Source organism: Lampetra planeri, chromosome 44, assembly GCF_965212315.1.
Source record: "Lampetra planeri chromosome 44, kcLamPlan1.2.h2, whole genome shotgun sequence".
Lineage (NCBI taxonomy): Eukaryota > Metazoa > Chordata > Hyperoartia > Petromyzontiformes > Petromyzontidae > Lampetra > Lampetra planeri.
Window position 1 is genome coordinate 9,228,686 of NC_136150.1, and position 25,282 is coordinate 9,253,967.

The 25,282-nt window shown below is 47.1% G+C and overlaps 1 protein-coding gene across 1 annotated transcript; it reads left to right on the forward strand.

Moving 5' to 3' along the window:
* Window positions 1-10,617: 10,617 nt before the first annotated feature.
* On the forward strand, window positions 10,618-23,988 carry LOC144732917 (parapinopsin-like). The gene is made up of 4 exons (XM_078614585.1): window positions 10,618-10,972; window positions 12,714-13,042; window positions 17,094-17,336; window positions 20,988-23,988. The coding sequence occupies exons 1-4, from the start codon at window positions 10,654-10,656 to the stop codon at window positions 21,126-21,128; spliced, it is 1,032 nt and encodes a 343-aa protein (XP_078470711.1). The 5' UTR covers window positions 10,618-10,653; the 3' UTR covers window positions 21,129-23,988.
* Window positions 23,989-25,282: the final 1,294 nt, after the last annotated feature.

The window sequence follows — 25,282 nt, forward strand, 5'->3', positions numbered from 1 at the left end:
GATGGGTAGTGGGGGGAGTTACATGATGGGCAGTGGGGGGGGTTACATGATGGGTAGTGGGGGGGGGTTACATGAAGGGCAGTGGGGGGGGTTACATGATGGGCAGTGGGGGGAGTTACATGATGGGTAGTGGGGGGGGTTACATGATGGGCAGTGGGGGGGGTTACATGATGGGTAGTGGGGGGGGTTACATGAAGGGCAGTGGGGGGGGTTAAATGATGGGCAGTGGGGGGAGTTACATGATGGGTAGTGGGGGGGGGTTACATGATGGGCAGTGGGGGGGGTTACATGATGGGCAGTGGGGGGGGTTACATGATGGGTAGTGGGGGGGGTTACATGATGGGTAGTGGGGGGGGTGACGTGAAGGGCAGTGGGGGGGGTTACATGATGCTGTCGTGGCTGTGACGGTTCCACCTGAAGACGGAAGCTTGTGTTGCCTCCGAAACGTCGTGATTTTTATTTAATTTTACTTTTATTAATTTTAATGTTTTACCTATTTGACTTTACCGAAAAAACCTAAGAATATGAATACAGTGGGGGGGGGTTACATGATGGGCAGTGGGGGGAGTTACATGAAGGGTAGTGGGGGGGGTTACATGAAGGGGGGGGGGTTACATGAAGGGCAGTGGTGGGGGTTACATGAAGGGGGGGGGGGTTACGTGATGGGCAGTGGGGGGGGGGGTTACGTGATGGGCAGCAGAGACAGTGCAACAACATCCACCGTTGTGCTGTCTAATATTTCGACGTCTCTTGCCTTTACAAGCCATCACTGACCAGCTTGGGGAAGTTCAAGTTCAAGTTCATTTATTAGGTATAGCCCTGTGAGCCATTCAGCTCTTGAATCGGGTGCAACCGCAACAAACAAAAAACAAAAACATGAACAAAAAACATCTTAAAGTGAATATGTGACTAAGTGCAAACAGAAAATCCAAGTAAAGACAGCAAAATATTGCAGAAAAAACACCGTACACCAACGCTGTGTGCAAAAATCCCAGTGGGATGCAAGTCAAACAACAACAACCACAAGACAGCTTAGATTAAGGCCATCAGTCTAACTATGTACTACAACAAACAAACATGGCTAAACCAATACACTTTTCGAAATCACCAAAATAAAGCCATGAAAGCAATGAAAAAGCAATCATAGGAACTGTGACAGAATTTTCACAATAAATGGCATAAACAACATGTACTACCAAAACCCTGCAGCCATAGCTGGCTGCATGAGTCACTCCACCTTTAAGATCAGCACACTAAATCAAAACACAGGTCATACTTTGTAGCGATCATCCGGAGCGAAACATTTTATTTTAGGTCACTGAATAGCACTGGCAGCTAGGGGTGTACAACTCCTCTAGAGCAGTTTTGAGTGAAGATCTCATAGGTAGTGACTCAAGTTTCAATTTATTGGCAACAGCATTCCAGACCCTGGGGGCATCAATAGCAAAGGCCCTTCCTCCAGTATATGTACGGCAATAGGGAATATTAAGCTGGTAAATGAGTGTAGACCTTAGGTCAAATTTGTTCTTTGAAACAGAGATGAGATCCAGCAGGTAATCTGCAGATTCTTTTGCAAGTACATCATGAATAAATAAGATCTGGTGCACAAGCCGTCGAACATTCAGAGATGTTAAGTTTGACCCAATGTAGAGGTCACAGTGGTGAGTCCTATATGGGCAGTTCAATGCAAATCTTAAGGCCGAGTGATACATTGAGTCAAGCTTCTTCAGTACAGTACTTGGGGCTGATTTATAAACAATGTCACAGTAATCAAGTAGAGGCAGTATGGTAGCTTTAATCAATTCCAAACGGAACATAGGGGGGAAGCAGTGCTTGTGTCGATATAGAAAACCAATTTTAATTTTTGTCTTTTTCCCAATATAATCAATGTGATCTTCAAAATTCAGTTTTGAATCCAGGATGATCCCAAGATACTTATAGATCTTAACTTGCTCTATTTGATCATTATTTAAGGAATGTAATTTGGGGAAAATAACTTCCCGCTTTAGTCCTGGTGAGAAGCATAGCACCTTGGTTTTGGCAGGATTTAGGACTAGTTTAAGAGCAACTAGCTGATGTTGTAGTTTGTTGAAATCACTCTGGAGCTTAGCAATCACGTCATCCGGAGAGCGGCCAGCAGTAATTAGTACCGTGTCATCTGCAAAAAGATTTACCCTGGAATAATCCAGTTCAGTGCCCAAGTCATTTACATAAAGAGAGAACAAGAGGGGGCCGAGAATGGAACCCTGTGGAACCCCTTTTGTTATCTTAACACTGTTTGACCTCCAACCATCTGTGAATACAGTTTGGGTGCGAGAAAAGAGGTAATTTTTTAACCATTTTACTGTGTTTTCGGAAAAACCGAGGCAACTTATTTTACTAAGCAGGATGTTGTGGTCTACTGTATCAAAAGCTTTGGACAAGTCAAGAAAAAGACAGGCGCAGTACTGCTTATTATCAAGGCTACTGTAAATGTGATTCATAGAGTCTAATGCAGCAGATGTGGTGCTGTATTTTTTTCGGAACCCAGATTGTTTTAGATGTAATAGATTGTTGGCGGACAGGAAACTGATAATTTGGTAGTTCAATAATTTTTCAAAAATTTTCATCAACGGGGACAAAATTGAGATAGGTCGGTAGTTATTTGGATCATCTTTAGGGCCCCCTTTGTGAAGTGGACGAACATAGGAATGTTTCCATTCTAGAGGAACTGATGCTTCTTTGATGGACAGGTTGAAAATATGGGCTATAGGTTTGTATATTAGGTGACCAACACTTAGTAGAGCAAAGACGGGAATACTATCTGCTCCGGTAGAGGAGGACCCTTTGAGGAAGGACAGTTGTTTCAGAACATTACTTTCGTGGATTGGCTGAAAACTAAATTCGCTTAATGTTTGGATAGGGGTGTAGGAATTTGCATGAGCAGGGGTGACTCCCAATAGATTATCAAATAGGGTACCAGCTTCAGAAAAATGAAGGTTAAAATTGTCAACTATTTTTGGGGATCTGAAAAATATTCCCCATTTCGGTTAAGCTGAACGGGCAGATGATCTGTTTTGGATGCCTTTTCGATACATTTGATTGTTTTCCAGAAAATCCTGGCATTTCCATGAGATTCAAGGAGAGTAGAAGAGAAGTAGTCATTTTTTGCATGCCGTATTTTTTTGACGCATCTATTCCTTAAAATCCTGTATTCTAGCCAGTCATTAACCAAATTACTTTTCTGAGCACATGCCCAAGCCTTGTCTCTAGTTTTCATGAGTTTTGTAATCAAAGGATCAAACCATGGTGGACGATTGCCTTTAGTTTTAAATTTAACCAACGGAGCATGTTTGTTAAGAATTTGTAGAAACGTGTACCTGAAGGTCTCCCAAGCCGTAGTCAGGTTTGGAATATCACAGACCTTGTCAATATCCGAGTGAAGCACATCATTAGTAAATGCCTGTATGCTGAAGTGTCTCATGGAGTGCTTCTCAACCAATTTAGGGGGGGCTTTGTGTCTGGCTGATGATCTCACCCCAAAAATGAAGGAGTGATCACTAAGGTTATTACCTAGAACACCAGTCAGTGCGAAATTGTGAGGGGCATTTGTCAATAGGACGTCAAGCAGAGATGACTGTCCCGGATTTTTTAGGTTGGGTCTTGTGGGGACATTTATTAATTGAAACAGGTTAAATTCATCTGCAAAATTTGTGGCCACGGCCGGCGGGTTTAGCCAATTCCAATTTAGATCACCCACTAAAACTATTTCACCTTTAGGGAGGCCCCCAAGAAGCTCTCTCAGTGCAGATGCAGCTTCAACATCCTTACCACTAGGCGGTCTATAGCAGCACACTACCAATATGTGTTGATTATTAGGGAGAGTTATTCTGAGAGCCAGACCTTCAAAGCAACATTTTTTAAACAAGGAGTGAGCTGGTGAACATGCAATAGTATTACGAACATAGATGGCAATTCCACCTCCTTTAGATCCTCGGTCAAGCCGAAAAAGGTTGTAGTTGTCAATCGTAATCTGCAAGTCATTGACGGCAGGAGTGAGAAATGTTTCTGTTAGGCAAAATATGTCCGGGTCAAGATTTGCTACTTCTAGTTTTAGTTGACTTAATTTAATCAAAAGCCCTCTGATGTTGACATGTAGAACACCAACACCTTTTCTGCCAGAAAAATCTACAGAATTATATGAGTTCTTTACATTTGGGCCAGGATGAAGCTCAATACCACCCAGAAATAAGAAAAGTAGAATTAATAGTTTGCACAGGTATTTTCTGTGAAAGGATGAAGAGCGACGAACCTTGGACGAATAGCAGCAGCTCGCAGATGGTGTTATTTTTAAGAGCAGAATGAAGTTTGGAAGGAGTGCTGGTGAAGTAATGGGACAAAGATAGGGTTTAAAAGGATACAATGATGGAGTGTAGAAGTGTCTATAAGTTGTTTCATTAGCAGGTGTAGTGGCAAATTTAGCAATAAGTATTGACGCGAAGTAACGCGGGTAGCCGTTTGTAGAGTTGAGTGTGGCACTAGATATGGCCGGGAGGGACAGTAGTAAGATACACAGCAGGTGAATTGACATCTTTAAAACACTAAATTTAAACACACACACACAGCTCACTCACACGCAGCTCACCCTCACCCACTCTCACGCACAGCCCACACCCATGCAGCACAACACACGGCCGCACACGCCGCCGCCATCTTGCTGCTGTTGTTGTTGCAGCTGCTGTTGTTGTTGCAGCTGCTGTTGTTGTTGCAGCTGCTGTTGTTGTTGCAGCTGCTGTTGTTGTTGCAGCTGCTGTTGTTGTTGCAGCTGCTGTTGTTGTTGCAGCTGCTGTTGTTGTTGCAGCTGCTGTTGTTGTTGCAGCTGCTGTTGTTGTTGCAGCTGCTGTTGTTGTTGCAGCTGCTGTTGTTGTTGTTGTAGCTGCTGTAGCAGCTGCAGCCGACCCAACTGCAGTTGCAGGAGTCATACACGAAGCAGCCGCAGCTAAGTATGGTCGAATAACCGTCCACCCCCTCCATGACCCGCACGCCGTGGGGAGGCCCTCATCCAGCAGTGGATTGACAAACGGGCTCTTCATGTACATGTGAGTCACGTGTGAATTAAATGTCTTACGTATGTTGAACGTCTTTTGCGCCGTATGAGGCCAACCGTGCTAATCGAAGGTGCCATAACTACCTTTGAGATAATGGAACGAACGAGACAGACTAAACGAGCAAAGCAAAGCGAATTGGTGAATCAAATTGTGACCCAGAATCGTGACAATTCATAGAATCGCCGAAGTTGTGACATGCCTGGCACAGACATCCCCTTGTCATTACACTGAACTCCCTTAACTACCACGCTTGTGTTATTTGAGCGCTACTGTATGTTTATGGCTGAATAAGCCAGTGTTTTTCAATCGCACCATCTTCACATGATGGATAAGCAGACAATGTCTCCCTCCACATCAAATGTAAAGTTATTCCGACATTACCCAGTTGCCCCATTGACTTATGGGGGTGCACGTCAGCTCTAACATAATGCACGAAAAGCATCAGTTTCATCACCTATTGCTGCGTTTTCACAACCCCTGGGAACAGACCGGAGCTGTTGCTGGGCTCTTCCAGAAGTGGCCCCAGAACAGCAACGGAGAGATCCGTGGCAACGCAGCACAAAATCACGAACGATAGCAACCAGCAGGCAATAATGAATACGTTTCTTGAGATTGAGCGAGTTTATAGGACGTTGAAAACAGAGGTAGTTTGTAATGCTAACACAACGCAGCTCGTTTCTTCTCCCAATGCTTATAGAGCCACGCAGATCCGGGGGCTTGTCTCTTACGCTTCATCCCCTCCCACGCCCGGAGAGAAGCAATGTTATTTATGTATTAATATTTATCGCATGCTTGGGTTACATTATGCCACCCTAAGTGAGCTTTATATATATAGTTGTAGCAAATCATGCTGTTTTAAAGAGAAAAATACATGGCCCTGAAGTTGACCTAGGTGATGAGAGTCACGATTGACCCCGTGACCTCGCATCTCTTGCGTTAACCCCGTGTTAGTTTGCCGCACAACCCGGTTGATGCTGGCGTGGCCCGATTGGGCCACCGTGGGAATCTGGGCCAGGTCCACGTGCTCGCTTCACAAACCGCGCAGCCAGATGTTGAGTGGTTGTGGGGACGTAGCATAAGACTCCAGGCAACGCCTTTCTGATGAGACTTGGAGAGGTGGAAACCGGTGCAGGGTTTCCACTCGACACAATTGCTCTTGGGTTAACATGGTTTCAGAAGGCCTATTGGTCGATGGAACTTCTATTTTAATAGGTATTTTGTTTGGCAATGAAACCAACCTTTCCTGTTAATTATTGTAAATCTGGAATAATTGGCACGGCTCGTTCGACTCTTCAAAGTGGACTCGGAGATCACGCTCGGCCTTTTTACAAGTGATGCATTTTTGTGTTACCTATCGCGACTTTTCTGTTCATCTTCGCATTGGCTTCAGTACGTGGAAGGAGTCTGTTTGGCCCAATATCACCACTGTCCAATGGGAGAGCAGTAACGTAGAGCGTGCCACTTGATTACTGGTTGAGTGGCTCAACTTTGAGCGGTTGAATATCATCGCCACTCATCTGTATCCCTGCTCGCTGGCTCATTAATTCCCCGGTGAAAGGAATAGATTAAGATCTGAAGCATTTTTAATTCTGGATAATGAAGGCGTCGCGATTAAAAAAAAATTGCAGCAATGCAGAATATGGGGCGCGCAAATCGGTTTGAGCGCCCCGGATTATTCCGCGTTGCGCTGGAGATGCGGAATTAATCTGAATATTCCATGACCTGAGCGTCGGCATTAAAATGGCCACAGGGTCACAGCGACAGGAATTGATGGTCCTTGTTTATTTACTGACTTGCGAGATTCTAAACGATACGGGTTCTCTTAATTTTCGTATCCTTTACAATCGAATGTTATGAACAAAGCAAAACAATGCATAAAAAAATCTGTACAGATCAAACACTGCACTACAGACATTGACGTGAATATTTCAATGTATACAGGATTGGCATGTATATATTGAAGCGTGATTTTCAATGTACGTAGTAAAACTGTACGTTTCTGTGTATGTAATCTATTTTATGCCATGCACTGCCATGTTATCGTTTTACATTTTGCCAAACCATTGTTTTAAATAATACGCATATAATTTTTGCACTCCCTGCGTTCATTGCAACAATTAATTATCGCGTGTGCGTGTCGTGCCGTGTTTCCTCCCGAGAGTTTGTTTTTGCACATCTCGCCAACTCACGGCGAGTACAGTGCCTCCTCGTTTTGCGGTGTTTATTGTTTTTCTTAACGCGACGACGATGTCACCTTCGTCAGTGGAGTGCTTCGAATGGCCACGGCCACCGGCCGTGCTTTTGCTGAAGTTGGTGCCATCGTAAAAGCAAGAGGGGGGGTGGGGGGCACGCATGCCGGGCATCGTCAGCGAGCCGCCTGCAACCCGGCTGAGTTGTTAATTAAGCAGCGGAATATCCGTTTCGAGCGATGCACCTACAGGGTTACGGAGCTGCAGCTCGGGAGTCAGGAGGGCGGACGTAAGTCAAGATCATCTGGATTAAATCTCCCGTGCCAAATAAGATTGGGGTTTATCAGCAAATGCCTTACGTCTCTTCCCCCCCCCCCCCCCCCCTTTATTTTGCACAGTGCCACAAATTCCCATCTATAAAATGCCACGCGTCTCGTCCCGCCTATCGCATTGGTGGGTGTCCCCCAGCAAAAAGTGGGACTGCGCGGGATCTTGAAAATGAATATCAATATACTGTGACAGACCGTATTGCGTTGCGTTTGCAATATAAGCATCGGTATTGTGTTGTGACTTGTTCAGTTTACGTGGTGCAACGGTTGGAAATTATTCTTGCTTTGTGGTTTTTATCGCTGTTGTGTTTTTTTGTCACTAAAATAAAACGTGAAACCAACTCTGCACATCGCTCGATCCAACCGCAGTCGAGTGAGTGACGAGTGAGTTTATTTTTATAACTCGGTGCTTGATTCGAAGATCGTCTGTTCGTCAAGTAAGGTAAGCCAACGTTAATTGTTTACCTACCTTTTAGCTGTTTGGAATCGGCGCAGACGTGAAACTACGTTATGTACGTTTGTATGTTGAACTTCTTTCGTGCCGTACGTAGCCAACCATGCTAATACGACCCTTCAGCAGAATATTTCAACCAGTGGAATTCCGTTCTTTGGTGGTATTTTGTGTGATGTAAAATAACAGGATTTACAATATATTGAAATTCTCCCACTTTTTCTGCAATGACAATTTGAATCTCGTATGTCAATGTGTGAAGACGACTCGTACAATGTCAGGCAGTCTAGTGAGCCATTCTCTTGACACCTTAACTTATTCGTGTATATTTTGGATTTCAGATTGTAAATTGCTGATTTTTTTAAAGTGAATTCCGATTCTCTGATGTTATTTTATATTTATGGAGCGCCCATAGCTCAAGGAGCTTTACATCGTTTAAAGATGTACAAAGACAGATGGCAAGGGCCGAGCAATGAGTGACCGTAACCGAGGGCACATGGGGTCACGAAAGGGCTACAGGGGAAGGGACGGAGGGGAGGGAATGGGCAATGGAGAAGAGGGGGGGGGGGCTTTACGAGAGGAATTAAAGGAGGGCGACTGCTCAATTTGCAGGGGACATTGATTCCAGCGGAGGGGGTGTAAGGAGGGAGAAAGATCAAAGACGAAATTGGACACAGTGAGAAGGAGCGAGAGAAAGTCAAGATTGTTAACGAAGAGCACTATGGAGGACATAAAAAGAGATGAGAGAAGCCACTACTGCTGCCTTGTGTATTACGATAATGCGTGTTAACCCGCGAAAGCCTCAATAATGAGTCCCAAGACTCATTTTCTCAGGAGGGCCCTGCCATCTTGAATCCTAATTCAGTAATTTGGCAGGTGATTTTCAGCATTGGGTTATAGGAATAGGGTTTCTCCTTTTTTCTGGCAACAAAAACAGGTGTCAAGATATTCTTGGTTATTTCGGTAAATTCATGTGACTTTACCGAAAGAACCAAGAATATGAATCCCTGCAGTCACGAAAGCTTTAAACAGGTGTTAAGATGTTAAAACACCAAACTGAAACCTTTTGCAAGGAATCATGTCTGCATTAACCACAGATACTTGTGAAAATACAAACAAAAAACATGCTCTGACAGTATATGCATTATCTGTATCTGGTTAATGCAGACATGATTCTTTGCAAAAGGTTTCAGTTTGGTGTTTTAACATCTTAACACCTGTTTTGTTGCCAGAAAAAAGGGGGAAACCTATTCTTATTTTTGACACTGGCAAAGGAGGTCCCATGAAGCATTGGATTACTTGACCAAAGCTAGTTCGATTGTGTGTGTTGGTTGTTGCTATGAGAGGCAACCCATGCAAAACGGGGCGAAAACACGCTCCGCTAAAACACGCTCCGCTAAAGCACTCGAGCCGGGAATCGCTGCGAGGCACCAGTGCTATCGCTGGACAACCACCCTGCCGCCCATACATTGGTGACTCCTGTTGAAACAAATAGAATGCCCTGAAGCAGAAATTGCTCACAACACAAAACTTGGACCAGTCGACAAGCACCGCAAACTCTGCCGTGCTGCCTGCTACGGGCACGGGCGCGTTACCATGCAGGTGGGTGTCTCATACAAACTCCCATCTCTGTGTGAACCACCAACCCTGACCGGCATGTAACGTGCCACTGCTGGCCAAAGCATCCCCAACTTTGTGCCATTCCTCACTTCCCTTCGTTGCGCCTGTCCAGTGGTGGCCTCCACACAAGGCCTGGCTCCAACTCCTCTCGGGGGGGGGGTGGTAGGAGGTAGTCGGGCTCTTGAGTGGGGGGCCACCGAGCAGTGATTCACCGCTCGGTAGAGTGAACTTGGGTGGGGGCCCCAGGGGAACACGTGGTGGGGCAGGGCCCACGCCAGCACCCGCCTAGCGCCGGCCCTCCTCCGAACTCGGCGATGCCGTCTCTCCCGCTGTCTTCTCTCTGCTTCTCTCGCTCTTAGCTCCGGAGTTCATCTCCTCTCTCATCTCTCGTTAGCTGTTCTCACGACATGTACCATGCCCCATTGCCACTTGATTTTTGTTGTGCCATAATTTCGATTTTTTTTCTCGTGTTCTCCATTGCTAATGATGCTGTAATGATAATGGAGATCCTGATGGGAGACATTGATTATGATCGTGGGTGATGGTAATGTTATACTGTGATTCGAATGTTGTTGCCAATTGTGAATAAGATGATGATGATGGTCATTGCTTTCCCTATCGTGCGGATGGATATGAGTTGAGTAGCGACGAGCGACTCCACGGAGAGCGCTCGCAGCGGACGCGAGTCCCAGGGCGCGCGGCGCTGCGCGACTCGTCATTGACGGGTGGCACCGTCGTTGCGATGTTGACTCGAGTAACGAGCAGGTGACCTCCACCGGTGCTGCTGATGACTGACAACTCTGACGGCCACGATCGCGATGGCCTCGCTGACACACGCACGACGGACCACCAGGACTTAGTGACAGCAGGAAGCTGCCTGGGGGCAGAGCACCAAAAAATATGTCCCCACCCTTGCTGACGGTGGGGGTCGATGATGACACTCTCTCTCCCCGTGACGACGGCGACCTCCCAGAGCCATGGAGAACCTGACCTCGCTCGACCTCCTGCCCAACGGCGAGGTCCCGCTGATGCCCCGCTACGGCTTCACCATCCTCGCCGTGATCATGGCCGTGTTCACCATCGCCTCGCTCGTGCTCAACAGCACCGTCGTCATCGTCACCCTGCGCCACCGCCAGCTGCGCCACCCGCTCAACTTCTCGCTCGTCAACCTCGCCGTGGCGGACCTGGGCGTCACGGTGTTCGGCGCCAGCCTCGTCGTGGAGACCAACGCCGTCGGGTACTTCAACCTCGGCCGCGTCGGCTGCGTCATCGAAGGGTTCGCCGTCGCTTTCTTCGGTGAGATTTTATATTTCCCCCGGCACCCCACCACCCCGCAATTGCGGCAGTAGCCGTCGTCGTTGCTACATTGGTGATCCCAGACAAGAGGATGTCGCATAGCAGTTCAGAAACTGCGGATGGTCTTTTTATTTCTCTGCCACGTGTCGTGACGGGTACTGCAATATCCGACCATGTCCTTCCAAGTGCTCGCTGAGCTGCATTGGCTTCCGGCTGTCAAACGAATACATGATGAGGTCGCACTCATTGCACACAAAGTAGTTGCCACAACTTGACCACTGCCTTGCTGATCTCGTCAAGGAACATAAACCATCACACGAACTCCGGACATCCTGCCAGCGGCTGTTGGATAGCCATTGAACAAAGACGGCCACCCCATCGCACACTTTCAGATGCGCTTCTGCGGCCGTCTGGAACGCTCTTCCTTCTGATACTCTCTTCTGATACTCGGAAGCCACTGGAGCTTTGCAAATCTTGATTTGCAGCTTTCGTGACTGCAGGAATGCATACTCTTTGGGTCTTTTGGTAAAGTCACCTAGATATAAATAATAGATCACGAAGTTTCGATCGCAACACAATCGCAACACAAGCAATCATCTTGAGAAATAGTTCAGGATGGTGAGGGATGGTGAAGGATGCTTGTGTTGCGATCGAAACGTCGTGATCTATTATTTCTATTTACGTGATTTGATCGAAAGACCCAAAGAGTATGGAGCTATGCACTTTACAATCTAGATTAAAAACTAATTTTTTTGGAACTTATTTTTGTATATAGTTTGCTGTCCTGTCCCCCCGCATATCCGATTAGCACGGTTGGCTACGTACGGTGCAAAAGAAGTGCAACGTACACACATACACAATGCACAGTGACCGTGATCTTTGTATACACTTCCCTGCGTGTAATTTGAAATATGCGGTTTTCTTGCCTGTGCTATGATGGGATTTTGCTCTATGAGATCTCTTTTACCAGTGGCAAAATATAATGGTAGGTTTTTACCCTTTTAACTGGTACAAAACTGACACCTTTATTCAAGGCATCATGTTTGCAATGACCACAACACAAGTAGTCAATAAAGCAAACAAAAAGAAGCAACTCTGATAAGGATAATAATATGCACTGTCCTTGAAGTTGATTGGCCCACACCCGAGACGGCTTTCTTTAGAGCCTAGTCCCCATTGGTGTAGGGCCAGATGACACCAGAAGGCGTACAACTCAAAAACAGTGCAATATCAGAGTATTGAGAGTTCGGGGTAAACATTTACACTATGAGATCTCTTTTACCAGTGGCAAAATATAATGGTAGGTTTTTACCCTTTTAACTGGTACAAAACTGACACCTTTATTCAAGGCATCATGTTTGCAATGACCAAAACACAAGTAGTCAATAAAGCAAACAAAAATAAGCAACTCTGATAATGATAATAATATGCACTGTCCTTGAAGTTTTTGAGTTGTACGCCTTCTGGTGTCATCTGGCCCTACACCAATGGGGACTAGGCTCTAAAGAAAGCCGTCTCGGGTGTGGGCCAATCAACTTCAAGGACAGTGCATATTATTATCCTTATCAGAGTTGCTTCTTTTTGTTTGCTTTATTGACTACTTGTGTTGTGGTCATTGCAAACATGATGCCTTGAATAAAGGTGTCGGGATTTTGCTCGTCACTCCGTGGCCCCCAACTGACCCCCTTTCCGCTACGCCTCCCCATCTTCACCTCCTCCCCTCTGCCACCTCGGTCCGCAGGCATCGCCGCTCTGTGCACGATCGCCGTGATCGCCGTCGACCGCTTCGTGGTGGTGTGCAAGCCGCTGGGCACGCTGATGTTCACGCGGCGCCACGCGCTGCTGGGCATCACCTGGGCCTGGCTCTGGTCGTTCGTGTGGAACACGCCGCCGCTCTTCGGCTGGGGCAGCTACGAGCTGGAGGGCGTGCGGACGTCGTGCGCGCCTGACTGGTACAGCCGCGACCCCGCCAACGTGTCGTACATCACGAGCTACTTCGCCTTCTGCTTCGCCATCCCCTTCCTCGTCATCGTGGTGGCGTACGGCCGCCTCCTGTGGACCCTCCACCAGGTGAGGGTCACTCGTGAGGTCGCACGAACCGTGTTAGGTACAACACACAAGGGTTGTCCAGAGAGCAATGCCTCACTTTCTTTGTTATTGGACAAAATGTATTGAAGATAAGTGAAACCTTCCCGTACATGCGCATCACTACTCTTCCACATAATCCCTCTTCCACCCCAATGGCTCTTATGCCATTGAGAAGCGAGAGCGTGTGTGTGTTCCATGTCAGTGGGGCATTACTTTCTGGGCAACACTCGTATATGTGTTTTCCTTTTAGGGCAGTATTATTATCAAATGCCTGTTGAGTTTATCAGGGCTCATATTCTCACTCTTGGAGAAGGGATACATAATAAACACGATTTATAACGCGCGCATGTTTAGACCCTACCCACTACTGATTCCGACTTGAATTACATCTCGGTACTTTACGATTTCAATTCTGAACTGGAGGCCGCTTGCCAATCATATTGTCTATCCCTCATTTCTTCCCTTTCCGTGCACCCTGCTCTGCTATTTTCTACCTGAAACACTCTGCCACATCCTTCACCATCCTCAACTGCTATTTCTTCTGCCCCCATCTCTCAAATTCGTTCTACCATCCCCACTACCTCCCTTCCTGTCAGCAGCATACCTACCTGCCCCTCTCCTCCCTCCTCCAATTCTTCCCCTACTTTAAATACCTTGTCCCTGTGTCACTCCTGGAGCTGTCAAACTTCGTCTCCAAAATTCACCCGACATTCTCCTCCCTTGATCCCCTACCGCCCTCCTTGCTCCCATCTGTCATCCCCACTATCCGCCGGTTCCTCCTAGCTCTCTTCAACTCTTCCCTCTCATTTGGCCTCTTCTCTAACTCCTTCAAAACAGTCATCATTCTACCCATTCTCAAAAAACCTTCACGAGATCCTTCCATCCCTGCACACTATTGCCATATTCCCTTGCTTTCCCACTTCTCCAAACGCCTAGTTCACACCCGACTCACTCCCTACATCTCTTCTCACTCTCCCTACGCCCTCCACCAGTCTGCTTTCTGTCCACTCCATTCCACCGAAACCGCTCTCCTCCCCGTACACAGCCACTTGGTTAACTTACGTCACTCGGGCCTCTCATCTGTCTTAATTCCGCTTGACCTGTCCTGCGGCTTTGGACACCCTTGATCACTCCATCCTCTTATCCACTCCGTCTAACTTCGGTATCACTGGCACGTGACTTCATTGGCTCTGCTCTTACCTCACTTTTCGTTCATCCACCGTCTCTTTAATCCGTGGTTCTTCCTCCCCCGTCACCGTTGGCATCCCCCAGGGTTCTGTACTTGGTTCTCTCCGAGCCCATCTTTTCTTCTTTCAATCTCTCGTATCGCCCATTTGCTAACGACACTTAAATCTTCTTTTCCTTTAAGTCTCTCACCCCCGACCTTTCTCGCCACATCTCATCCTGCCTAATGGCCATCCAAGCATTGATGACACAAAATTACCTTTCCCTCAACCCTTCTATAACCACCGTGCTCTAGTTTCCTGCCTCCCGCTCTCCTCCTACTCCCCCCTCCATGTATTTCCCCCCGCTCAGTCTAACTCCGATGGCTTTCGTCCAAATTATTGGCGTCTCCTTTTATTCCTCATTTCCCTTCACTTCCCACATCGCCATCACACCACTCGCACGTTGCCGCTTCCATCTTTTCAATGCCAGGAAAATTCGCCCACTCATCACCATCGCCGCTGCCAAACTTCTTGTGCACTCTGTTAGTCTTCACTCGTCTGGGTTATTGCAACTCGCCCCTGGTCGGTCTCCCTACCTACGCCCTTGCCCCTCTACACCAAATTCAAAACTCGGCTGCACGTGTCGCGCTGTCTTTAACCTCCCCTTCACCTCTCATTGCTGCCCTCTCCATCAACAACTTCACTGGATTCCTGCCTATCACCGCTGCCTCTTTAAATTGCTCACCTTAGTTTTCAAATCTTTGCACGGACTGGCCCTCCCCCTTACCTGTCTTCTCTCATTTCCTTTTATGTCCCATCACGCCCGCTCCAGTCACAAGCTGCCTATCTTCTTGCTGTCCCTCCATGCGGCGCCCAACCTCGCTTTCACTCCTTCTCTCTGCTTGTCCCCTTACACTGGAACAAATTCGACTCTCCCCCTCGCTTTCCTCTTTTTGCACTGCCCTCAGCTTCTATCTCTTCTTTCTGCTGCCTTTTCCCTTCCTCTTCCGCCACCCCTACCAGCACCACCTAACGCCCCTAACGCCTCCACCGCCGCAGCCTCCACCTCGCTCCCTCCATTTTCGTCACTACCCAATCCCCTTCCCTTATCTTGCCATTTCGTACCGTAGTCGGTAAGCATTGTCAAGCGCCTTTTTGAAAGGCACTTTCTAAATCCAAAATAGAATAGAAACTGACTCATTTACCTATTGAGAACTCGGAGACCCTAAGGCCAGAGCTCAAAGTCACTTGTACGCCAAGGTGAACAGGTGACAGCCTGGGCAGCTGAGATCTTGAACAGGCGACAGCCTGAATAGGTGAAGGCCTGAACAGGTGAGAGCCTTGAGCTGCTGCTGGAATGTGGATGATGCTGCTGCTGCTGCTGAGTGTGCTGCAGTGGGAGAGGGAGAGTACGACATGGCTACTGCTGCTTCTGCCGCTGTGGAAAAATGCCGCTCAACCAGCACGGTCCTGGTTCTGTTTGCGTTGAGCAGATTAATTATCAGACGTGGGGCGGGTTGCTTTGAAGCCGTTGTAGTTTGTTTGATCTCTGAGTGCGGGTGACATCAGTAATCGATGCCAACAATATAACCAAGTCAGGGAGGATTATCTTAGCTTAAGGCACGGCTATTACGAGTACAAGGTACACCGATCCATAACAATACTATATTATTGTACCCTACACTCCTATAACCCGATGAAGACAGAATATAAATATAATGTGGACAAAATAAGGCGAGATGGACGTGGCCTGTCTAAATAATATCCGGAGCAGCGTTCCGGACTGATTCAGTTTCAATTAATCAGAGTGATTTTCTGCACAAAGTCGCACTGTTGCGGTGCTAATATCCAGTGTACAGCACCTGATTCAGTGGCGTGGTAATTCCACATTCGTATGGTGGAGACAAGTCTACCCAAAGAACAACACGATATTGATGTATCCCACCAAGTAGTAACTACATTTCTCAATCCTCGAGGGTTGATGGAACGGAGTCAACCCTCAACCAGGATGTGATCTCGTGCTGTTCCCCTTGCGAGCTGCTCGCCCTTCTGTTGAGCCACCTGGCCGGAATGAATGAGTTCAATTCCGTAATGGGGTTTTTTTGGTGAGATTGCATAAATATAATTGCGTCCTTAAATCCGCCACCACCTGACAGACACAACCAATTAAGTTGTGGGCATGTAAACAAAACATGCGAATTAGTTACTAGTACAGCACACCGGTGTGTTGTAGAGGAAACCCACAACTAGTAACTAATTGGCATGTTTTGTTTACGTGACAAACCTTACTCATTGGCTGTGTCGGGCGGTGGCGGGTATTACGACACATTTATATTTACGCGATCTACCCCCAAAAAAAACTGTTATTGATAATATTGGTCGCTAAAGCCCACTACTACTACTACGTGTTAAACTGACTTCAATTTTGTGATGCGGCAACAGCCAGGGCCGAATTAACCCACGGGCTAATAAGGCCTTAGGCCCTCATATTGTGGGTCCCTCTTTAGGCCCTGAATTCCATGTTGAGGTAACAGCTGAATGACGGTAGCACACGGTCATCAGAACTAGTTTTGTCTATTAAATACAATTATTCTTAGCTTTGCCACACGGCTAAAGCTGGGGGGCGGGTTAAACCATGTTAGTTTGAAGAAAGGAGTAATCGCGAGCGATTTACACTTCATGAAATTACCTTGAGTCGAATAAGTTTGTTAAATTTGACACGATGTGCTTGAAATAGTTCACAATACGTAACAGTGCGTACTTAGGCCCTTCCTTCCTATTAGCCTGAGGCCCCCTCGTACACCCAACTGTGGCCCTGCCTGGTGGCGGCGGCGGCGGTGGCGGCTCCTCTGCCGTTGTTTTGTAAGGTGGCCAAGCTGGGGATGGGCGAGAGCGGCAGCACCGCCAAGGCGGAGGCGCAGGTGTCGCGCATGGTGGTGGTCATGGTGGTGGCCTTCCTCGTCTGCTGGCTGCCCTACGCGCTCTTCGCCATGATCGTGGTGACCAAGCCTGACGTGTACATCGACCCGGTCATCGCCACGCTGCCCATGTACCTGACCAAGACGAGCACGGTCTACAACCCCATCATCTACATCTTCATGAACCGCCAGGTACGGGCCACGCCGGTAATGGTGGTGCCTGTGGTATCTGTAAATCCTTGTTGTTGTTTTTTCAGGAGGGTTTTGCCATGTTTTCACGTTTGGGGGCGATGTTGTTGCTGCTGTGTGTGTGTGTGATTCCAATTCAGTAATTTGGCGGTAAAGTTTCAGCATTGAGATGTTGTTTGGCCAATAGCAGTTACATTCTATGTGGTTTTTATAGAGCTATGGGAAGAAATCTGAGAATCCCCAGAGGAAACCAATGCAGAACAGGAGGAGAACATACAAACTTCACACAGACAGGATGCTTGAGTCAGGAATCTAACCTAGGACCTCCTTGCTGTGAGGTGCGAGTGTTACCACTGCGCCACCCTCTGATGACAATAGGTTGAGGAGTCGATCTTGGTGAACGTGTTTAGGACAATTGAATAAATATACAATGTGGCCAGCCCATCATAGACCCAGGGTGGAATCCTGTTCACGCTATACAAATGGCGACGGCTTGGGGAGAGGCACTCATCCAGCAGTGGCTAGATCATGATTGATAATGACAAAGTGCCAAGACCGATTCAGTGACAAAGGGACGTTTCTAATTTCATCGATGAATTTCGTGGAGAAGAAGGTGGCATTGGAGTGAAGAAGGCAAGAAGAGATTGGCTGCCCGGTGATGTTGAGTGCACTCCCTCATCCCCAGCACTGTGAGGTCACGTAACACTGGTTAAAGTTGTGAAGTGTTAGCCCTTAAGCTGCTTAGCTGGACAGCACACTCGTAATGGCATTGCTTAAACCTGTGCCTCAGCCGATCTCTAATTAATATAAATACAGTCTCTCTGTTATGTGTACAGGTCTCTATTCTCAAGTTTGATGGCAGACCAGAGGCAGATGTCAGAACTTCCCAAGTCGGGGTTGGGGCGGGCAGTCCCGAAATTCCAAGTTTTTTAAATTGGGACATTTATAAACATATTTTTTAATGCAATTTATTTTCTTTGTTGAATATATCAATACATTCTCAATGGTGGCGATCGCCCCCATGCAACCCCCTTCCCCTGCGCGTCCCCATGGATCTGCTACTGATAGTATCCATGTAATTTATTGATGAATTAAAACCATTTATTGCACTTATAATCCAAGCATTGAATTGTGGTGCATGGTGCAGACCTCGGGTATTATTATAATTCATTATAATTTCAGCAACGTTAGCTAGAATTACAATTACATTATGCTATCTGATTCATTACGATGTATGCAAATGATATGCTTAACGATGCATTTAGCTCTATGGAGCCACAAAATCTGTCCCGATGAGACGGGGAAACTGAGAAACGAGACAATTGAGGTGGTCATGCAACAATTCAAACAAAGTGATTCTTACATCCAGTTCACAAAGCTGAAATATAGTCACGTATTTTTTGTTCGGTCGTTGCTGACTGGGCTGAGACCGCTACATACGAGAACCTGGTTCACCCACAGTGAACCCTGCAACCTGTGGGTAAACCCGTATTCACAGCCAGGCTCTGAGCCAGAGGTTACCGCTCAATGTCTCTTGAGTCGCCCAGCCTCCTCTCCAGATTCACGTCTTGACAAAATGGCCGGCACATTGCCTTGGTTCTCTGCCCCGTTGTTGTTGTTGCTGCTGCTGCTTCATTTTTCATGAAATGTGCACACGAATAGTACAGCAAATTATTCAGCCCACGGCTGGATGAGGGCCTCTCCGCACTGTGCAGGTCGTGGGGAGTTTTTTGACCAGACTGGCCAGTGCTGGTTGTTGAAGGCAGTAAGCATACATTTTGGAGCACATTACGGTACAAAAGTGATTTTTTGCTGCACTGCTCTCCACCGCTCAACCAATCACTATCCAGCCTCAGCCCTTGATGAGCTTACAAGGTATAACGTGGTTTGGCGCATTCCCAGTGCTAGGCCTCGGCAAGGTAAGGTAAAAGTTAAAAGGTAAAAACAACGAGCCTACCTTTACCCTACCTTTTACCTTAACACAATACAATCACTCTACCCTACCTTTTACCCTTCAGCAAGTAAGGTAAAAGGTAAAACGTAAAAAGCAACGAGCCTACCTTTTACCCTACCTTTTACCCTTACCCCATACAAATTACCCGATTACAGGGTAATTTCTAGGGAACTACACATCAAAAAGGTTTATAACGGTAAATGCTAGGTAGAGCGCTTTATTAATATAGAATACTCTCGATGATTCCAATTTTACACGCTTTCTATTAACTCACTGTCTGTTGTTGTTGTCGTTGTTGCTGTCAGTGTTGTCGTCTTTGTCGACGTTGTATCCTCAAATCTTGCAACTCAATTTTTACCCACTTCCTAATGTGGTATCGACTGCAAACTTCGTATACTTATATCATACTGATGACAATACTCTATTTTATCATTAAACCAATATATATTTCTTAACATTCTTTTTTATATGTTATGTTTCGGCTTGGGTCTAATTGTCCATGGCCCCTTACGTTATGGCAAGCTTCGGGGCCACTTCCTGGAGTCGTGAAGTTCTGCCATTACGAGTACATTTAATAAAAGCGTGTTTTTAAAAAGTTTTTTTTTTAATATTACTTATTAAATGGAGGCCACGGACTGCGCCACGGAGCTTTTAGCGGTAAACAAGGCACCGTATTTACCGGGTAATACTTCACGCTACCTTTACCCTACCGGGTAATTCTTCCGAGTTACCTTTACCCTACCCTTTACCTTAGCCCTTGGCATGTCGACACCTTTACCCTTTACCTTTACCCTTTTACCCGGTAAAAATGGTAAATTACCTTATCTTACCGAGGCCTACCCAGTGATTCGGCCATGGGGGCATGAAAAAGAGGCAAAGGGTGAGCCCTGCAATCGCTCGCTCATGCCACTGCTGGCAGAAGGGCCTCCACTGGAGGGAGCTCTAGAGAGTACTTGGCCTACTCTTCCAAACTGGCCTGACGTCTTGGAAGAGGTGAGAGTACCCACGCTTTCCCCCACCATGCCTGCGTTGTACCCATCGACGCTGCTTGGTTGACAGAGGTGGAGAAGATTAAGAAACGTGCACCATGTTTTCAACTCTCCATTGATTCACGGGGGGGGGGGGAGGAGATCGAACTAATAACTAGCATGCCAATCATTACACTTACCGCACCACCACGCAGCCGCATTCCTTTTCATCATACAGGGACTCTACTTGCGAACATTCGACTTACAACTTTCAAAGATACAAACAAACCTGTCCGTATGTCCAGTTGCCTGTTCAGACCGAAAATCATACGTTAACTGCCGTGCAATAGATGGCGGTGGTGGCATCTACATCTGCAGAACGTGAAGAACCAGTTGCATCTACATCTGCAGAACGTGAAGAACCAGTGGCATCTACATCTACAGGAGATTATACAACTTTTAAAGCCATTTCCCGTGTTAAGTGTACACGCCGTACAACGTGTTTGGAATCGACAGGAGTAAAGTTTCACGAACAAATCGACTTTGGAACAGACCTCTGAAACCTAACTCGTTCGTAAGTAGAGATGTCCCGTATATCGTCAACAGATGAACAGTCGCCAACAGGTGACTCTGGGGGCCCTCTGGCTCTGCTGAGCGACGGACGGATGCTCAGTACGGTGACGGTGGGCTGCGTGTGTGCGTGTGGTGCCTGGTGGTCGTGCGCGCGAGCAGTTCCGGGACTGCGCCGTGCCCTTCCTGCTCTGCGGACGCAACCCCTGGGCAGAGCCTTCCTCGGAGTCGGCGACGGCGGCCTCCACGTCGGCCACCAGCGTGACCCTGGCGTCCGCGCCGGGGCAGGTCTCCCCGAGCTAGAGGCATCGCCACACACGCCACCACCGCCATCGCCACTACCATCGCTGCAGTCACCACCATCACCACCATCAGCACCACTACCATCGCTTCAGTCAGCACCGTCATCACTGCAGTCACCACCATCAGCAGCATCAGCAGCACCACCATCATCGCCACTACTACCGTTTCAGTCGCCACCACCATCACCAGCAGCAGCACCACCATCATCACCACTACTACCGCTTCAGTCACCACCAACATCTCTATTACTGCCACCACCACCATCAATATCACCATCAACACAGCTCCTAATGCTGCTGTGACCACCATCAGCACGACTGTCACTAACATCACTGTCATACTTTCATCACGACTACTTTCTACTGCAGTGCTCAGCACCAACGCCATGGTCACCAATCGCTCCCTTATTTCTACTCAGAGGGCAGAGTCCATCGGGTCTGTTTGTCGCTGATTGTACGGCTCTGCATAGTAGCGCGTCTGTCGCATCACATTGCCCTTTCTGCCTGTCTGTCTGGCCACACGTAATGCCTGCAATAGTTAGCACAGTATCATCTCTATTTACATTTTAGCAGAGGCAATTTTAATGCGCTGTCATCGTTATTCCCGTTTCCCACAATTGTATCCCAAATGGGCTATCCGTGTCACGTTACGTCATGGAATTAGGTTAAAGTTATTTTCTTTGTTAACACGCATTGTCCCGTTTAACCAGTTTCCCAGCTATTTTACAAGGTACATCCACGAGAGATGGACAGTTGTGCAACCTTGCGTGTTAGAGAAGGGCCCATGGAAGTGGATATGGCAGAGCTACCTCTGAGATCCCTTCCAGTGAGTTGTACACAGTAGGAGGAGGCAGCACCTCTCCACACGCTCTACCAATGAGAGTAACATACCTATCCTTGGTTATTTCGGTAAAGTCACGTAGAAGGGAAATAATAAAATAATACACATAAAACATAATAAGATAAAATTCTCACGACGTTTCTTATTTTTTATTTTTTTATTTCCCTTCTACGTGACTTTACCAAAAGAACCAAGAATATGAATCCATGCAGTCACGAAAGCTTTAAATCGAAAAGTAACATACCTGTGAACCCATACGGTTTACCTGTATTCTTGTACAGGGAGATCTAGTTTTCAGGTCCATATGACGTACAGCCGTTTCAATACGGTCAAAACAATATTTTTTTAAATGTCTTTGTTTGTGTTTCTCCCTTGTGATGGGACTTTGTAGGATGAACTTTGAGGTTTATAAGGGCACGAGGTGACCAATAAGGTCTGAATTGGTCTGTAATAAGGTAGGCATTGATAAGGGATTGACAGGTATGGAGTAATGTTTATCTCTTGACAGCCTGGAGTTCAGCCAAATTAAGTACAACAGATTTTGAATTGTTTAAATATGTGAAGGTGTGTGCGTTTGTGAGTTTTGTTATTTTTAAAGTGATGAATGTTTCTCATTTTCTACAGAGGGAGAGCTGGTAAAATCTAATCCTTCCTAAATTGGATTTTGGACAGGTTGCATGATCAGCTCATTGATAATTGACCGCTAGCAAAAAATACCTTTTTGCTGATTTTAATTTTGTTCAATTAATTTTGGACATCGGTAACATCAACAGTTACTAAAATTCTGAACAATCAATATTCCATTGTTAGCTTGCTGGAAAAATAATCTGCTTTGCTCAGATAAAAGAGCTTTCCAACTGCAATTAGACTTCCATAATTAGAACACAGATTAACAGTTAATCAATTGAGGAGTGTTCCTGGATATGAGCAGGCTTCAAATGGCCGTGTCACAGCTCAGAGCGTGCATTGCTGATATTTTGGGTATGAATCTGAGCTTTGTCCGTCTGTGATTAAACCAAATTCCTGAGTGTAGAGGTGGCCAGGTGGCTTATAGATGAGAGGTCAGAGCACTGAATTGACACCGTTGAGATTCAGGAGAAGGCGGTACAGCAATGTGCAGAATAATATCTGCTCCTTCTGCACGGGGATAGAGTGTTGCCCCCTCGCACACGTGGGTTTTCTCCAGGTGCTCAGGTTTCCTCCCACATGTATAAACACTCATTAATTGGATTAAACATCTTGGTGTATAGAGGACAGCAGAGCTTGTGCAATTGTTGGCACCGGCTCACCACCTGGCTGGCTTGCAGCTTGTCTGTGGTTCCTCTGGGAATGTAAGATGCCATGTGCATGAATGACGCTATATAAAGCACATGTTCAAGTGTAATGGGTTGCTGGCCTCATCCCGGTCACCAATAAATGCACCGAAAAAAAGATCGCATCTTATCCAGGTTTGTTCTAGCCTTGAGAATTAAAACTGTCATTTGACGAACGATACTCTCTGTGGCAGGGTGGAGGGAAAAGTGCTTCTCACGGCTGTGTGGACCAGACGTAGAAGGGATCTCAAATGTAGTTCTGCGAAATTCACTTTTATAGGTCGTTCCCCAACACAAAGGGCTGCACTGCTGTGAGAATTCCAAACGAATTCTTCCTTTGTTCTCGTGGCATGATGCCGATAGCAACATCGGAGTAAAATTGGGGGGATATTCCACGAAGTAAAAATAGTTTTTTGGGCATAGAGAGCTGATGGTCACGGCCCAATCACAAACAAAGTTATATAATAGTGTTTTTTGTTTGTGAGACCAAGCCCTGCTCCTAAGTGCTTAAATGTATACGTGATGACTGATATTTGCCAATGAGTAACGTCATGATTATTCATCCTTTCCGTAGCGATTCCATGAACTGTCCCGGATTGTGGGACGTGCTTCAATTAAAAATTCCATAAGCTTCTTCCTCATGTTTTACCGTCTCGTTCTCTTTGCTCAGGTAGCCTAATAAACACACAATGATCGCAAATCGTAAACCGATTCTTGCAAGCAGAATTCTATGCACGTATCACAAGCACAGGAATCAGTTTAAATCTACGAGTTAACACACATCATTAACTTTGGCCCGCTAACGAATATTTGCAAATCTGATTTACCGTCGCACAGTCTCACCACTAAGTGGCCCACTGGCCACACGTAACACTGAGGCCTCTGTGTGGCGTTAAACTGCGTTCACTCATTGGGCATGGGGGGGGGGCGTCGGCGCCGTGGTCAGCGCACCGCATCTTGAAGCACTGCGACGTCTCCCCTTCTTCGTCCCCCCCCTCTCTCTTCTTGTTCTTCGTCCTCAAGCCTGGGCTGCTCGAGTTCGCTCGCCGCATGATCAGTGGATTGTATTTATTTCAGCAGGAAGGGCCCAGTGAGCTGCTCGGGCTCTTACGTCATAGGCGTCCTGCGTCTGTATGGATGTTCGTGCTGCACGGTACGGATCTTCGTGACACAAGCATGGTGACATAGCTCACGATACGTACCGAGGACCGAGGATCGGTACGTATCCTTCCTGAAGCGTGTCCAAAATAGCTTCGCCCGCATTTTTCCACAAGTTTGGAACACCTTAGAGAATCCATGCCATATATGTGTAATAACAGCCATAGAGGGTTCACGTGGGGATTGGCTTGCCGGTCCTGCTTGTAGCCAATAAGGGTTGAGATAGGGACCATGGCCCATGCGTCATCACGACAGGTCATCAGGAGTGATTGGCCTAGCCATTCGGGGCCCCAGCCAATGGGGAGCCGGATGAGGGGCGTGGTCCCGGGATTGACAGGGAACCATCGAGAATGGTCGAAGCTGTCCATGTACGATTGGCTGGGGGAACCACGTGACGAAGGTATTAAGAGCGAGTGGAGGGGAACGATCGGGAGCAGACTGGAACTGACGAGAGCAGGGTCACGCGCGGACGGGGGCTGGGGTTGCCACGTGCGCGGTGGGGACTTAGTGCGTGGTCTGTCCTCTCTCCGTTGTCTGCCAGCAACGGAGAGTGAGTGAGCAAAGTGTATTGTGGAGTGGAAATAAAAGGACCGATTCCGAAGCCGTCTCTGGAAGGATTATTACACTGGTGTCAGAAGTAATTCTGCGACTGTTTGGACGATCGTCAAGATGTCTAAACACCTCAGAAAAAAGAACCTGCCCGTGCCTCTGTCGGAGGAAGAGGCCGAGACGGAGGAAGATGAGCTGTTGGGAGCTACAGCCTTGGTGCCGCCGGCTGACGACGCTCGCCTCGACGCCTCTCAGCGTCGATTCGCGGGAAGATGCGACCACCGCAGGACCGAG